The sequence below is a fragment of the Rana temporaria genome, chromosome 5 (assembly GCF_905171775.1).
Source record: "Rana temporaria chromosome 5, aRanTem1.1, whole genome shotgun sequence".
NCBI classification, from domain to species: domain Eukaryota; kingdom Metazoa; phylum Chordata; class Amphibia; order Anura; family Ranidae; genus Rana; species Rana temporaria.
The window spans coordinates 69644728-69661807 of record NC_053493.1 but is presented as its reverse complement, the minus strand read 5'-3'; the positions used below and the strand labels follow the sequence as shown (position 1 = coordinate 69661807).

General features: G+C 41.2%; 1 protein-coding gene across 1 annotated transcript in view; it reads right to left on the bottom strand.

Annotated features, from left to right (window-relative positions):
* VIPR2 (vasoactive intestinal peptide receptor 2) overlaps window positions 1–17080 on the bottom strand; it is a 141017-nt gene that overhangs the window by 27869 nt on the left and 96068 nt on the right. The window contains exons 5-7 of the mRNA XM_040352690.1: window positions 11376–11473; window positions 4891–5017; window positions 1843–1993 (exon numbers count right to left, since the gene is read on the bottom strand). Of these exons, the coding sequence (XP_040208624.1) occupies window positions 1843–1993; window positions 4891–5017; window positions 11376–11473 (376 nt within the window). The remainder of the gene's footprint in view (window positions 1–1842; window positions 1994–4890; window positions 5018–11375; window positions 11474–17080) is intronic.

Genomic DNA, 17080 nt, shown 5'->3' with positions numbered 1-17080 from the left:
ACCTCCTCCAGTAACTACACTGCCCCCACAGTTAGCAACACCTCTCGAGGGAACACTTAACCCCGTGATTGCACCCTGCCAGTGACATTTATAATCAGTGGCTGATTTTAGCACCAATTGCTGTATAAATGTCAATGGTCCCAAAAATGTGTCAAAAGTGTCCGATCTGTCTGCCACAATGTCGCAGACCCACAAGAAATCGGTGATCACCGCCATTACTAGTAAAAAAAAATAATAAAAATTACATAAATCTATCCCCTGTTTTGTAGATGATATAACTTTTGCGCAAACCAATCAATATACGCTTATTGTGATTTTTGTTACCAAAAATATGTAGAAGAATACATATCGGCCTAAACTGATGAAGACATTTTTTTATTTTTTATTTTTTTGGGCATATTTATTATAGCAAAAAGTAAACAATATTGTTTTTTTTTTAAATTTAAATTGTCAATTATTTTTTGTTTATAGCGCAAAAAATTAATACCGCAGAGGTGATCAAATACATTTTGTTTGGGTACAGCTTTGCATGACTGTGCAATTGTCAGTTAAAGTGACAGAGTGCCGTATCTCAAAAAGTGGCCTGGTCATTAAGGGGACAAAGCCTTCTGGTCCTTATATCGGAGGTTCACCCTAAAACATGTATATACCATTCCATCCAGCATACTGCCGACATGTACAGTATGCTGTTTTTTTTTTTTCGCAGTACATACCGCCGTATAGCTATTTTCCGGGTATTGAATCCCGCGGGACTGGGCGTTCCTTTTCCGAGACTAAGTGATTGAAGTGATGACAAAAGCTTCCCCCTGGCGCATAAGTGCGTCACCAGTTTCCGAAAGAAGCCGAACTGCGAGTCCGCCCTATACAGCGCCTGCGCACCCACGTTCGGCTTCTTTCGGAAACTGGTGATGCGCTTATGCGCCGGGGGAAGCTTTTGTCATCACGTCAATCACTTAGTCTCTGAATAGGAAAATAGCTATACGGCGGTATGTACTGCGAAAAAAAACAGCATACTGTACATGTCGGCAGTATGCTGGATGGAATGGTATATACATGTTTTAGGGTGAACCTCCGCTTTAAGTGTAACTGCAGGTCTGTAAAATATAACTTGCTACACAAGACATTCTATCATTTTTTAATAAAAAATGACCTTTACATTTCATGTTTTTGATCCTAAAGCTGTCAAACTCAAATATGTATTTTCTGAACTGTAAAAAAACATTGTCTAGAATATTTAGCTATGAGCATTTTTTTTAAGAATCCTCATCCCCCAGCTCCTGTAACAAGATTACTCACAGAACTGCACAGGACCTTTAGTGAAATGACTTGTATATGTAAGATAGGCATCCCGGCTCAATTAAGCTGTTATGTCTATACCTTTATTGGGCTAGTATAATTAACATAAGCAACAAGCAATGACTTATTCCTCACTATCCCCCTCTGCTCTGATCAGATGGGATCATTGAAATTTCAAACAGAGCACTTCTTCAGTGCCTTGTCTTTATTAACCCAACAAAGTCACTAGTTCACCTTTATTAAATGTTTATTTGTAAATAACAAAACAAAACATAAACCCATATACATATACTGTACATTATAGAAAAGTTATAGAAAGCACCAGTTTAAAAATGTGAATTTCTTAAAAGTTAAAAGAATACCCAATATCATTAGAGTTTTCTTGTAAGCAAATTCCCTCAAATGGTTTCAATTAACAAACATCAAAACTGGTTATTGTTACAAACAAATCCAGTTTTACTTTTCCATCATCACTACAATGTTGAGACAGTGTATCTGGCAATACATTCAGTTATATCCATTCTTTATAATATATAGCAATCTTACCCCATCCAATAAACAGGTATATAGTAAAATGTCTGTTTGGAGAGAAGATCACCACAAGGAGTGTATGTAGGTAAAGTCCTTCCACCAGTAACCAGTAGAAATTTGCTGTCACACAATAATGAACAAACACTAAAATAATCTTGCAGCCAACCTGTAACAGAAAAAGTCAACATTCATAGATGCTTTTAAATGTGATCTGTACAATATGCAGAACGTATTCAATGTATTTATTTTACAATTGTTTTAACCCTTTCATGCCTAAGCCTTTTTCTGACATTTGGTGTTTACAAGTTAAAATCATTTTTTTGCTCGAAAATTACTTAGAACCCCCAAACATTATATATATATATATATATATATATATATATATATATATATATATATATATATATATATATATATATATATATATATATATATATATATATTTATTTATATATTTAGCAGAGAACCTAGAGAATAAAATGGTGATTGTTGCAATATTTTATGTCACACTGTATTTGTGCAGCGATGTTTTAAACGCAACTTTTTGGGAAAAAGACACTTTCATGAATTAAAAAAATAAAAAACGAAACAAACAAGTTAGCCCAATTTTTTTATATGATGTGAAAGATGATTTTACGCTGAGTAAATAGATACCAAATATGTCATGCTTTATAAATGCATGCACTCGTGGAATGGCGACAAACTACAGTATCTAAAAATCTCCAAGTTAGAGTTACAGAGGAGGTCTAGTTTTTATTGCTCTCGTTCTGATGATTGCAGCAATACCTCACATGTGTAATTTGAACACCGTTTACATATGCGGGCTCCACTTACGTATGCTGCGCGAGCTCGTGGGGACGGGTGCGCTTTAAAAATATATATTTTTTCTTATTTATTTTATTTATTTTTACATTATTAAATTGTGTTTAAAGGAGTTGTAAAGGAAAATGTTTTTCACCTTAATGGAATCTATACATTAAGGTGAAAAAACATCTGATGCTGCCGGCCCCCCCGAGCCCCCCTTATACTTACCTGACCCCTCGAAAGTACCGCGCGTGGTCCTGAGATCCTCTTCACCGCTCAGCCTGGCCGCTGATTGGCTAGAGCGGATGGATTGAGAGCAGCACAGCCATTGGCTGGCGCTGCTGTCAATCACATCCAGTGACGCAGCGCGCCGAGGGGTGGGGCCGAGTGATACAGTGAGCGGCTATGGCCGCTCGCTGTATCGCGGGAGCGCGCCCGCAATTACTGACCACTATGCGAGCTCTCTCGCATGACTGTGGTGAGTAATTGCAGGGAGGACCAGAGACAGCCGCCGAGGGACCCCAGAAGACGTGAATCAGGGCCACTCTGTCAAAACGAACTGCACAGTGGAGGTAAGTATAACATGTTTGTTATTTTAAAGAAAAAATACATTTCCTTTAGTAACCCTTTAAGAAAAAAAAATGTAATCACTTTTATTGCTGTCACAAGTAATGTAAATATCCCTTGTGACAGTAAAAGGTGGTGACAGGTACTCTTTATGGAGGGATCGGGGGTTTAAAATCCCTCCTTTACACTTCAAAGTATTCAGATCACCGAAAATGGTGATTCTGAATACTGTATATTTTTTTGAATGCAACGCCATTGGCAGCCGAGTAAACCGGAAGTGACGTTGTGACGTCGCTTCCGTGTTTGCATTCAGGGGACTGGAACAAAGCCGTTTACGGCTTCGTTCCAGTCTGTGTCTAGGCACCAGAAGTGGCACATCGTGGATTGGATCTCCCTGTGGGACGAGAAGCCCGTTTAGATCGGCGGGAGGCGGAAGGGGGGATGTCCCCTCCTGCTCCTCTGGGATAACAACCGAGCGGAATTTAGCCACATTGGTTGTTATCCCTGGAAAGCCAATTGCCCACTCTAAAGGACAGTACCAGGATGATGCCTGCAGCTGCAGGCATTATCCTGGTATAACCCCCGAAAGCCGAGGACGCATATATGCGTACGCTCGGCGGGAAGGGCTTAAAGTCCATCTATCCATAGTATATAGCCCAAGGTTTTTTAATATCTGACATCAAACCTATATGAGCTTTTGGACATTACATTTCAAAACCATGGCCACTATTATTTATGGAGTTGCCCCCACCCTCTTCGGCAGCTATAACTGCCTTCACTCTTGCACAGGATTCTGGAGTGTGTCTGTAGGAAGACCTGCCTGTTTAGCCAAAAGAAAAGCATCTGTGAGGTCAGCTACTATTGTTGGTTGAGAAGACCTGGATTGCAATCAACAATCCAAGTCATTCCAACTGTGTTAAAATGCATTGAGGTCAGCAATTTGTGTAGGACACTTACAGTTCTACATACCTTAGTTGTCAAAGCATATCTTTATGGACTCATATAAGTGCAGTCATGACAGAATTAAAAAGGGCTTCCTCACATTGTTGGCACAAGGTTGAAAGCCACCATTGTCTAAAATGTCTTAGTATGCTGTAGCATTAGCTGTACCCTTTACTGGCAAAACTTGAACTCAATAATTTGGAGGGTCATCCCCATAATTTTAACAATATGGGTGTGATGCCCAGGTTCCCATGTTTTGTCTATCTATCTATCTATCTATCTATCTATCTATCTATCTATCTATCTATCTATCTATCTATCTATCTATCTATCTATCTAATAAAGATTTACTTTAGTCTTTAGCAGTGGCTTTATTAATTACTATCCTTGGCCATTACATTCTGAGGTTGAATGTGGCCAATGAAGATGGTAAACATTGACTTTTGTAATGCAACTTGGACAGCAGACTTTAAACTGCTTTCATTTTTCGAATTATATACAATCTGTATTCTCAGGATATCTCACAATTGAGGCTAGGGCAGATGTGGTCAACGTGTGAATTCCTGCTCTGTCTAAAAAATATCTGAATGCATAATACTGTATTTGAACTATGTGCTTTCCTACTATTATTGACCCTTTATTGGAAAATTCGCCTTTTAAATGCTATATCCTGGCCAAAAACATCCTTGTTTACAGGCATTTTAAATTAACCATTGACTCCATCACATGTAATGCAGAAAATGTAATTACCAGAGAGTCAGGACAGGAATATGAACTGGAGTATAGAAAATCATCCTTCACTAATACAGAAATAGCTTTCAAAATAAATGAGAGAAACAGATTCAGATGAATGTAGTTCCTTGTACAATGCAGCTTTCTGAAATAATAAAAAAAAAAGAAAATAATCAAAAGATTGCAATGGATGCATTCAAATACATTATCCTTGCTGATGTATTATCTTTTGTCCTGAATAGTTGAGACCTCTTTATAATGAGATCATCGGAGGTATGGTCATATTATTTATGAGAATCAGAAAATGGTGCCTAATAATAATTGTTAGGAAGATTGTTGAGACTGGGAAGAAATATTTCTTGCTTCTGCTGCAAAAAGATATCATTTTTTATGGTCCAATTTTTTGGTATTATTAGGTAGGCAAGTCAACTTCAATTTTATAGAAATTACTTTATCTTGCTTCAAGGACAAATGTTGTACACAATTATTCCTGATAAGGCAGACACTTTGAAACACATTGGGGTGGATTTACTAAAACTATCGATTTGCAAAATCAGGCGCAGCTGTGGATGTTAGAAAAAGGAATAAAATAACCACAAATAAATCAAATTGATCATGAACTTGTAAAACACTTAACGGGACATTTAAGTATAACTTAAGGCAAACCTTTTTTTTCAGTTTTGGATGGAGTGGAGAGGGATTAGAACACCTGTAAGTTTTTTTTATTGCTGTCTGGGTCCCCACTGGGGAGGATCACCCCCTCTATTTGTCCTGTTTACCATTATCACTGGAAGTGAAAGTAAAAGAAATCAAAAATGATAAGTTGTCCCTACAAAAGTACAGTAATAGAGGGGAAATCTTCCAATGGTGACACTAGTTCTAGTGGCCTGAGTGTCTCCAAGGAACTCCCTTAATTTGCAGGAATTTCTTCTCACTTCCTCTTTGGCTATGGGACAAGAAGTAAAGGGAAATCTCCGCAATGGGACAAAGATGGTGGAAAAAAAATTCTGATAGGATCTATAACCCTCTCTTACTCTATCCAAAAAAGAGAAAATGTTTATAGTTGTACTAAAGGATTTTTTTTTTTTAATACAAAACAAACATCTCATATTTACCTGCTCTGTGCAATAGTTTTGCACAGAGCAGCCCCAATCCAATACTTTTCAGGGCCCCATCCGGCACCCCTGTCTCCCCCTCTTCTCAGAGTGCCCCCATAGTAAGCCACTTGCTATGGGGGCACTTGTGCATGCTCACTCTCAAGCCCTACTCTGTGTGTCCATAAGACACACAGCATAGGGCTTGGAACCACCCCACCCCACTTCACTGACTGTGATTGACAGCAGCGGGAGCCACTTGCTTCTCTTTTTGCCTCTCAGCCAATGAAGAGGCAGAGACCCAGGAGAGCAGAAGCTCTTATGCACATCGTTGGATTGTGATCAGGCTCCTGTAAATAATAGGTGGTGGTGGGCTGCTGAGTGAGTTTTATACTGAGGACTGATGAAATCTACTCTAAAATTATTCTAGCAAACCACTTCATTATTGGTGCTAGTATATTTTTGTCTTGTACCCTCTAATGTAAATTATCTAGAATTTTCTTAGGACTCAATTTGGGTTCAGATACCTGCCAGGAGGATTGAAGTGAATGGACCATATGCATACCCAGGACTATACTGAACACAGCCTTTGCTGAGAACAATTACAAAGTCCTCACCTCCTGGTACCTGTGCCCACTATATTTGCCATCATTTATACTGATGCCACCAGGGAAAAATGTTCCACCTTTGGTGAATGTGCCCAAAATCAAGTTTTACCGGACAAGAATGTTCATAATGATACACTCTGTCCCTGGTATCAATGGCCCAGATTCACGTAGAATCACGGCGGCGTAACGTATCGTAGATACGTTACACCGCCACAAGTTTTCATTGCAAGTGCCTGATTCACCAAGCACTTGCATGAAAACTTACGCTGGCGGCCTCCGGCGTAAGCCCTCGTAATTCAAAGGGGCGTGTGCCATTTAAATTAGGCGCGCTCCCACGCCGGACCTACTGCGCATGCTCCGTTTTGAAATTCCCGCTGTGCTTTGCGCGAAGTGACGTAATTTTTTCGAACGGCGATGTGCGTAGCGTACTTTCGTATTCCCGGACGTCTTACGCAAGGACAAAAAATTTTCAAATTTCGACACGGGAACGACGGTCATACTTTATACAGCACATACGTGTGCTGTGTAAAGTTAGGGCAGCAAAAACGACGACTAACTTTGCGACGGGAAACTAGACTAGCAGCGACGTAGCGTATGCAAAAAACCGTTGTGGATCGCCGTAACTACTAATTTGCATACCCGACGCTGGTTTACGAAGCGAACTGCCCCCAGCGGCGGCCGCGGTATTGCATCCTAAGATCCGACAGTGTAAAACAATTACACCTGTCGGATCTAAGGGCTATCTATGCGTAACTGATTCTATGAATCAGTCGCATAGATACTCTGAGAGATACGACGGAGTATATCTCTGCTGTGAATCTGGGACTATGTTCCTAGACACCACCACACTAACCTGCTAAATGAGTCAATTGCTGACATCCCCATACACCCTCAAATACTAATTTCTTCCATACTCATGGCTGCTAAAATATCCATACTGAAGGCATGAGAATCCTCTGTAGTGAACATCACTGTGATTAAAAATAACATTTCCTGGATCGCATCTTATGAACAATTGGCCAGTATTTTACAGGATACACAGACAAGGTTGGAGAGAGTCTGAAATCCTTGGTTACATTATATGCAATCACCTGTGTAGGCTTAACTCTGGGGGATAGATAGCAGGGGTAGGTTCTTAGCTTCCTCTTACATCTCTTTCTTCTCTCTTCCCTTTAGTCTATTTTTCCTTTACTGTTGATCTTGGAGCTCCCTCAACATATATACGGCTCCCTCCGGGAAATAATAGTTCCTACTGATGGAGCAGTGACATGCAGTTCACCCTAAAGAAGGATTTGAATAGATGATGATACCACTAGACTGACAGGCCCCTTTAGCCTTGTCACTGACTTTATGCTACATAGCAAGATGACTTGCCGGGGCTCAGCTCCTACTTTTCGTAACTCAATTTTATTTGCTGGGTTATCCATTGCTGTGTAATATTCCTATTTACTGTCATCTCCTGTTCTGCATCTTAGTGCCTTGTTGATGTAAAACTAAGTGACATGTGTTTGTAATCTCCTATTTCTCTCTAAATATTAAAACTGAAAATTTTATTTGGACTCCATGACGTATGGTGTGGCACTCCCACTGCTTCTCTTATACTCTTGGACTTCTCTCAGAACTCCCAATGGAGGCACTGCCTTATATGTGAGCAGCCTCTTCGAAGCTCTTTATTTTTATTGATTGAACAAGTCACTCATAAAATCAATTTTAAACAACAGGGGATCTACATTATCATCTCCTATAGATGTGTTGAGCAATAAAAGATTGACATGGATCCTAGCCCTTCTCTACTCTATCCACCCGAACAAAAAGCTTTTGGTTATACATACACCTTTATAATACTGTCCTAGTTTTGTTGCCCAAAAGGACATGCGTTACATGGCTTTTCAGGTCAAAAGCAAAAGAACGTATCCGCTCATTTTGCTCATGCTCAGTTGGTGTACAATATTTAATTGTTAACTTGCCTAGGGTGATGCCCTCTTATTGTCCCACAACAGAAATCACAGCTTTTTCATATTAAATTTGAAAAACAAACATTGGCATCAGATTAAACACAAAAAGAAAAAGAAACAGGGCCAGATTCAAAGAAAAAGTACGCCAGAGTATCTGCTGATACTCCGGCGTACTTTCAAATTTGCCGCGTCGTATCTTTAGTTTGAATTCTCAAACCAAGATACGACGGCTTCTGGCTTCGATCCGACAGGCGTACGGCGGGTGGAGTTTGCGTCGTTTTCCGCATCAGGTATGCTAATTAGCTGTTTACGGCGATCCACTAAGGTACGCGCGGTCGTCGCATTCTTTTACGTCGTCGCTAGTCGGCTTTTCCCGGCGTAAAGTTACGGCTGCTATTTCGTGCCTTTTATTTAGACTAGCCATGCTAAAGTATGGCCATCGTTCCCACGTCAAATTTTAAATTTCTTTTTTTTTTTGCGTAAGTCGTCCTTGAATAGGAAAGGACGTAACGCACGTCGCCGTTCAAAAGATTACGTCGGTGCAGCGTAATTTCGCGCAAAGTATGGCGGGAAATTTCAAAACGGAGAATGCGCAGTACGTTCGGTGCAGGAACGTGCCTAATTTAAATGATACACACCCCATTTGAATTAGGCGGGCTTGCGCCGGACGGATTTACGCTACGCCGCCGCAAGTTTACAGGCAAGTGCTTTGTGAATCAAGCACTTGCCCGTAAAACTTGCGGCGGTGTAACATAAATGCGATACGTTACGCCGCCGCAATTCTATGTGAATCTGGCCCACAGAGTCTATCCAACATTAATCCTCACTGACACATATAATTAAAATGTTCTCATATCAATTTTATTTGTGTTCGGTAAAGGATTCAAGAACTGTTTGATGGAAACTACTGGCAGGGAAGTGTGTTCCTGATCAAAAAATAAAAGTAGTGACCTCCTATAGTCCCACCTATAGTTCCACCTCCTAAAATACCAGTACATCTATGGGGAACTAAAAGACCAAAGCTGCAAGTAAAATTGAAGAAATGTTAAATTAGTTTGTTATATAGAAATTTTACACACAGAAGTGCATCACGTACCTTTGCCTGGTCATCAGGTCTCCTCTGACTTTGGTGCTTACTATGAGCAGCAATTAAAAGCAAACATCTTAAAGTGGAACTCCAGGCAAAAGGGTAAAACATGGCTAAATTGCATACAGGCATACCCCACTTTTAAGTACACATTGGGGTTTATTTACTAAATCTGGTAAGTGCAAATACAGGCTCACTTCTGCATAGAAACCAATGAGCTTCCAGGTTTTATTACCAAAGCTTAATTGAACAAGCTGGGGTTAGAAGCTCATATATATATGTGTTGGCTGGTGGCTGGTTGCCTTGCATGTGGCCATAGCGAACTGACCCCCAAAGTAAAGTGATCTTCTGGGCAATAAAATACCTCTGCCTACAACTCTCCCCGATGTGTGGGTGGCGGGAAGAGACCAACCCTCTTTCCACCCTCCTGGCTTCACCCCTTTACTCCCAGGGGTTACAGTCACTGGCTTACTTTTTCAAGGCCTGATAGCCAGGGGACACCAGTAGCACCCTATCACTCTCTTCAGAGCAACATGACAACAGAATAAAGGCACCATGAGGCTGGATGTGGTTCATTTTCATTTACTGGAACGCCTCAATCACTACATGGCTCTTCCTGGGTTGCAGACCCCAACACAGTTCTATGGCAAAATGTAAGGAACAATTAATACTAGGCTCTGCTCGCATCTTCTGCAAAAGAGCCTATGAGAGAAGGAACTGAAGGGTAGACCAACTTTTGAAGTCTTCCTCTGGACCTGAACAGACCCACTGGAGCTCTCCTTCTCTCTTGGTGCTATGGTTGGAAACCCCAGGGCACCCTGCTCTCCCCCCAAATAGGGAAGTGCAGGAGCACAGCTGGTAGATCTTGCCTCTTCTCCTTTCATCCTCAGTCTGCCCACCATCTTCCCTGGTCCTGTCTAAACTCCCAAACTTCTCCCAGCCGTAGGCTGGGTTCACACTACTACACTACTTTCATCCTACTTTACTCTGCTACATTGGTCCTACATTTATCCTACATTGGTCCTACATCCATCCTACTTTCATGAACAGGATACTACTTTGGTCCGACTTCAATGATATTCTATGGGCCTGAAGTAGGATCAATGTAGGACCAAAAGTAGTACAGGGAGCATTTTCAAAGTCGGACCGACTTGTGTAGGACGCTACAAGACGCTCTCATAGGGAAACATTGAACACAGAGCAAAGTAGGATGAAAGTAGTGTAGTAGTGTGAACCCAGCCGTAAAGAGAACCTGCTCTACCACCTGCCTATAAAAAATTAAATAAAATAAAAATTAAAATTAAATAAAATAAAAATGATATGTATATAAATATATATATACACTGTATAGTATGTATTTATGTATTTATGTATTGTGCAATTGGCTGTACTTTCGAAGTAATTCAGCTCTAAACACATCTTCTGATCCTGGAATAGGGTAAGGCATGCCTTTTCATGGTCCAACTTTTAAGTGAACAGGTCTTTACTCTCAAGAACAAGAACAAGAACTCCATACAGAGGTACCTTGGCGAGATCTTCTTGGAGTGGTACCAAGTATTATACCTAGGAGAATCCTGATGCAAGCTAAGAACATGCGGAACAGAGGAACAATGAGTAGGGATCAAAGTAACTGAGCATTATCATTTCCCTGAAAATTCTGTGAACATCTTAAGAATTTAGAGGAGTTTTACTCTTGTGAAGAAATACATTGGAGTGAATAAGAGAAGAAAGCAAAGATAAAACATGCAAGTCTACTTACCTAAATAAACAAAGAATTGCACTTCCTATTGTGAGTGCTATAAGTGAAGCACTGTGACCAAACGTATAGATAGCTTTCACTATGATATAAAAAGACAGCTGAAAATAAAATGTAAATAAATGAGTATGGTATTTACATGCAACTACATGAATTTACACTTATTTAACAATAATTCAGAAGTACCATTTTACAGTTCTGCCGACTGGCTGTAATTGCTGCTATAGTCATAGGCTATCTGTCTCTGGGTGTTTGCTGGATCCAATGGAGATCCAGCATTAAAACCAGTAGGGGGCTGTGTGGCAAGAATCCCCAACCCCTGTGTGATCATACATTAGTGCATGAGCTGAAATTGCAACAAAAATCAATTGTTTACCTTTTTGCCGACCATGTTACAAATATATGAGGTGGCAAGAAAGTTGGGCTTTAAAACCCAGCTGCTGCTCATAAGCATGCATTGTGGCAGGTGGGTGTGTGCTGAGAGTGCACTCACTGCATACTCCCACCACAATGTCCAAGCTATCGCTGACAGCCCTTGAGTAAGGTTAATGATAAGGAGCCAGTGGCACAAGCTCCCAATCATTTGACCGCTGTGAGATTCAATCACAGTAGTCACAGAAGCCACACGACTCCCGAGCAATAAAGCCAGCTTGAAGGACGATTTGGAGATGGCGTTAAAGGGTTAAGGCTTGCTCTTTCTAGGCTTACCTCAACCTTTAATTTACCATCAGCAAGCACCTGAGAAGTTAAATTGCTTGCAATCCATATTTAAAAAATAAGTGATAGGGGGCGCTGTAAACCTAAATTGTGTACCTGTTAGTAAATAACAAAATTACATGGAATAAAGTGACATGTGCAAAAAAGGTACTGCATGAGGTATCCAGTGCCTACCAAAAACAATACTCAGCAGTATGTATAAATAGTATAACGTGCAACCAATCGTATGACAAATGTGACCACAAACTTATTTAAACAATTTTAACAAAAGCCATAATAAAAGTCCATATTAGCAAATAGCAAACAAAGGTGCCTCAAATCTTGATAGCAGAAATAAAAAGAAATCCTTCACTATGAATTTGAAATGTGCTCTGATATGGAAACTGCTCACCATATAAATATGACCTCTTTAATTAAAAAGAAGGTCTATTGTGCTATAGGGAAATTATGATAGGAACCCTTGGTTAATTAGCTAAGATCCCTGTGTTGTGTCCTCCTTTCCTCCAAATTATCTCATAAGGAAAACAAAGGGACAATCCATAGCGCAATACTGTTTAATAAATACAATTTGTACAAACAACAAAATGCCTGTTTACCCTACTGTGGGGAGTGATATGAGGGGGCCAAAGGGGGACACTACTGTGGTGGTGAGGGGGGGTTGAAGAGGGAAAAGAAGGACACTACTGTGGAGAGTGATGTTAAGGGGGCAAAGGACAATACTACTGTGTGCAGGGGTGTTGTGAACGGGGGTCGAGGACACTACTGTAAGGCCTCGTACACACGACCGAGGAACTCGTCGTAAATGAAACATCGTTTTCCTCGACGAGTTCCTTGTTAGGCTTGTCGAGAAACTTGACAAGCTTGCTTTGCATACACACGGTCAAGACCAAATCTCCTCGTTCTCAAACGCGGTGACGTACAACACATACAATGGCAGGGGAAGTTCGATTCCACTGGCACAACCCTGGGGGCTGCTTTTGCTAATCTCATGTTACTGCGTGTTAAGTAAAAGTTTGGTAAGAGACGATTTGCACTTTTCAGTCTGTTACAGCGTGACGATTGTGCTATCTCCATTACAAACGCTACTTTTACCGAAGGTGCGCTGCCGTCTCATACTTTATTCTGAGCATGCGCGGGTTTCTTAGCATACACACGAACGTAATTCTCGTCAAAAACCAGCCCGACGAGGAACACGACGAGGAAATTGAGACTTCTCTCAATAAGGCCTCGTACACACGACCGAGAAACTCGATGGGGGAAACACATCGTTTTGCTCGTTGAGTTCCTTGTGAAGCCATCGAGAAACTCGACAAGCCAAGTTTCTCCCTTCCCGTCAAGGAAATAGAGAACATGCTCTCTTTTTGGCTTGTCGAGTTTCTCGACAGTTTCCTCAACGAAAATGTACACACGACCGGTTTCCTCGGCAAAAAATATCTCCCAGCAAGTTTCTTGCTGGTTTTTGCCGAGAAACTCGATACCCCTGGTGTACACGATACCTATGTATTTTCAGACGTGTGTGAATACACTATCAAAATATATATATTTTCATCAATTTATAACCTGCAGCTGAAAAAGTAAGTTATACGGAGCTACAGGATATTTCAACTTAAACATTTAAGAATGTTACCAGAAGGATTTGTAAAAGTGTACTTCCTCCCTATTAGCTGTATTCTGTGATTCTCAGGAAAATGTATATCACTCACTGACGTGACACGCAGTTCCTTAATATATAAACCAGGAAACAGCTTTCTGTCTTGCTGGAGTTCAGTTTTCAGACTACAAACAGTAATCAGCTGTGTTATTATTAGAATGGAATCTCCGTATTTATTTCAGAACATTCTTAGGATGGCAGCAATGCATTTAGGGCACTGGATGTCCAGGCAATCCATTTCTTATGTCAGAGTGATTGCAGCAAGACTACCATACACTTTTATATCAAGCTTCTGTATTTTCTGCTTAGTGCCCTAATTAAACAAGCTTGGCGCCTCGTCTTGTGTGATGTTTATAAAGTGTAATTAGGCTTCATCAAATCCTGTACTTTCTCCTCATATGAATAAACACTGTATTAAACCTCCCTCGTTTGTCTGTGACAAAATATAATTTTCTTCTCATATGTCACTCGTAGATCCATTGCTCAATGACAGCTGCGGCAGACTGAGGAGGAAAAGTAAAATGTGTATATTTGTAGCCCATGCTGTGAATATTTTAGGTTAATGGTGAAATCTATCATTATGTGACATAAACAAAGGAATTGAACTTGTATCAGGTTAATGCATGATAGAAGACAACACTCCCTCTTGTGAAACTACAAGCGGGCACCTCAAGGGCCTACAACAAAAACCTGCGTTGTTTCAGCAAAATACTCAAAAATACATATGTAAAGGTACTCTTAACAGCACAGGAAATTAAATATTTTCCTTTCAGTAACTGCAGCCTTTATTCGATGTTATGTTATATTGCAGGATATTATAGTGAAAATAAACCCAACGATTTTACGATTTCCCAGAACAGTTACATTCAAGGCATGCCATGAATGATAACTCTCACATTGGTTGTGCGCTCAACCAAACTGTCAAACCATCAAGTCGCTGGTGCTATAACTGATCAGGTGTGCAGCACCATGGCAACTGCAGATCAAACAGAGGCTAATATGGCAGCCTCCTTGGCTCTTGCCGACCCCACTATAGCCAAAATATGGCTACTGTGCTGTTGCACATTTCCCGGAGGGTGTCTATTGACGTCCCTTCAGAACCCTGACTTCCCAAGCTCCCCCAGGTTGTGCATCAGGAGCGCTCAGGGATCGCTGTGTGCTTTGGACACAGCTTATCACAGATCGGGGTAGAGGGCCAATCACAGCGGCCCTTTACCACGTGATCAACTGTGTCCAATCACAGCGGATCACAGTGTATACAAGATTCATCAGTTATCGGAAGTCTCCTCTTCATGCTGACAGCGCATCCGGAGAGGAGAACAGATAAGTAGCAATCCAATACAGGAGACATCTACACTAATAATCAGGGCACTGATCATCACTGCCCTGATGATCAGTGCAGCCCCATCAGTGCTGTCCTTCAGTGTCCATCAGTGATGCCTGTCAGGGCCCATCGGTGCTGCCTATCAATGTCCATCAGTGATGCCTGTCAGTGCAGCATCATCAGTGCCCATTAGTGCAGCCTATCAGTGCCCATTAGTGCTGCCTATCAGTGCCACATATCAGTGCCGACTATCAGTGCCACCTTTTAGTGGCCATCATTGCCACATATCAGTGGCTCCTCAACAGTGTCCATCAGTTCTGCAAGATAGGAATGGCCATCAGTGCAGCCTATCAGTGCCACTGCCCATTAGTGCAGCCTATCAGTGCCACTGCCCATCCATGCAGCCTCATCAGCGCACATCAGTGAAGGAGAAAAATGATTTACAACATTTTATAACAGAAAGAAAAACTTTTATTTTTCCAAATTTTCAGTCTTTTTTTATTTGTTTAGCAAAAAATAAAAAAAAACAGTGCTGACTAAACAACACCAAAAGAAAGCTCTATCCATCTAAAAAAATTATAAAAAAAATGTATGTGTAAAGTGTTGCATGAGTGCACAATTGTTGTTCAAAGTGTGCCAGCACTGAAAGCTGAAAATTGGCTTGTTTGGGTATATGACACTGGAAAGGCACCCAATCCTCCACTTCCAGAGGCTCCCCTTGCACTGCTAGACCGGTCTTCACAGTCCCTATGCTAAAGTGGTTGCAGATCCTCTGACATCATCAAGTACAATGCAGAGCCCATGGCAACAAGCTGGCACGTAGGGGAGTAAAATTGCTTTTTCCAGCATTAAATCCTTGCAGTGCAAAGGAAGGTTTTTTTTCTCCTTATACTGAATTTTTAAGATTTAAGAAAACCTGTACTGGGGCGTGGCTTGGCTGAGCCTAGAGATGGCAGCTTGAACGGGGAGCTCCTGCCGCCGCGGACTTCATGCTTATCCTGTAGGTGCTGGTAAGAAGACCGATCACCCCGAATACACAGGAAATCTCCCCAATTACTTGGAGATTCGTTCGGTGCAACTCCGGGTCCTTTCCGAGGATTTTTGAGCAAATTCTCAGACTTTGATCCCACACGCCTTTGAATATAATGGCCGAATCAAAAAGCCTCCATACGGGAGCTAGCGGGACTGCTACAGGTACCAATGACATTCCGGTAAACCCGCTCAACGGAGGGGAAAATACATTCCCGCATGATTTAACATTGACCCCCAGTCTTCATGACCTTTATTCGGTAGCAGCAGATATTAAAACAACCCTGTCGGCTGCTATTGCAGGGTTGAGTATGGAAATACGCGCAGTTACAGCGCGTGTACAAGAAGTAGAATTAGTAACTGCGCAACAAAGCACTGCACTGCGTCATGTAAATAACAAGACTGATGCTAACACGTACCAACTCAGAGAATTGAATCGCCAAATTGAAGATTTGGAAAATAGAAGTAGACGCCATAATGTGAGAATTAGGGGACTCCCCGAATCGGTGGATGTGGACCACATTACCCCAGTCGTTACTGGGATTTTTAATGACTTACTGGGACGTCCCCCGCTCACGGTCATTAAAATGGAGCGTCTACATAGAGCGCTAAGACCAAAAGGTAGACCGAATGACCCTCCTAGGGACGTGATCTGTCATGTCGATGATTTTATTCTTAAAGAAAACATTCTCAGGAATGCCAAATTGAGAGCAAAATTCACTTATGAAGGGCACTCCATATCCTTCTTTCAAGACTTGTCTCAAATCACCCTCCAAAATAGAAGGGATCTGAGACCCTTATTGGATAAACTGCGCATCAAGGGAATTATTTACAAATGGAGATTCCCATTCGGTCTGCAGGCTACCAACCAGGGGCACACTGCTATTCTGAGAGTCCCAGAAGACCTCCAGGCATTTTGTAAGGCAATGGACATACAATTTATTGAACTCCCTAATTGGTATGCCGAATTTCACTGCAAAATCCCGG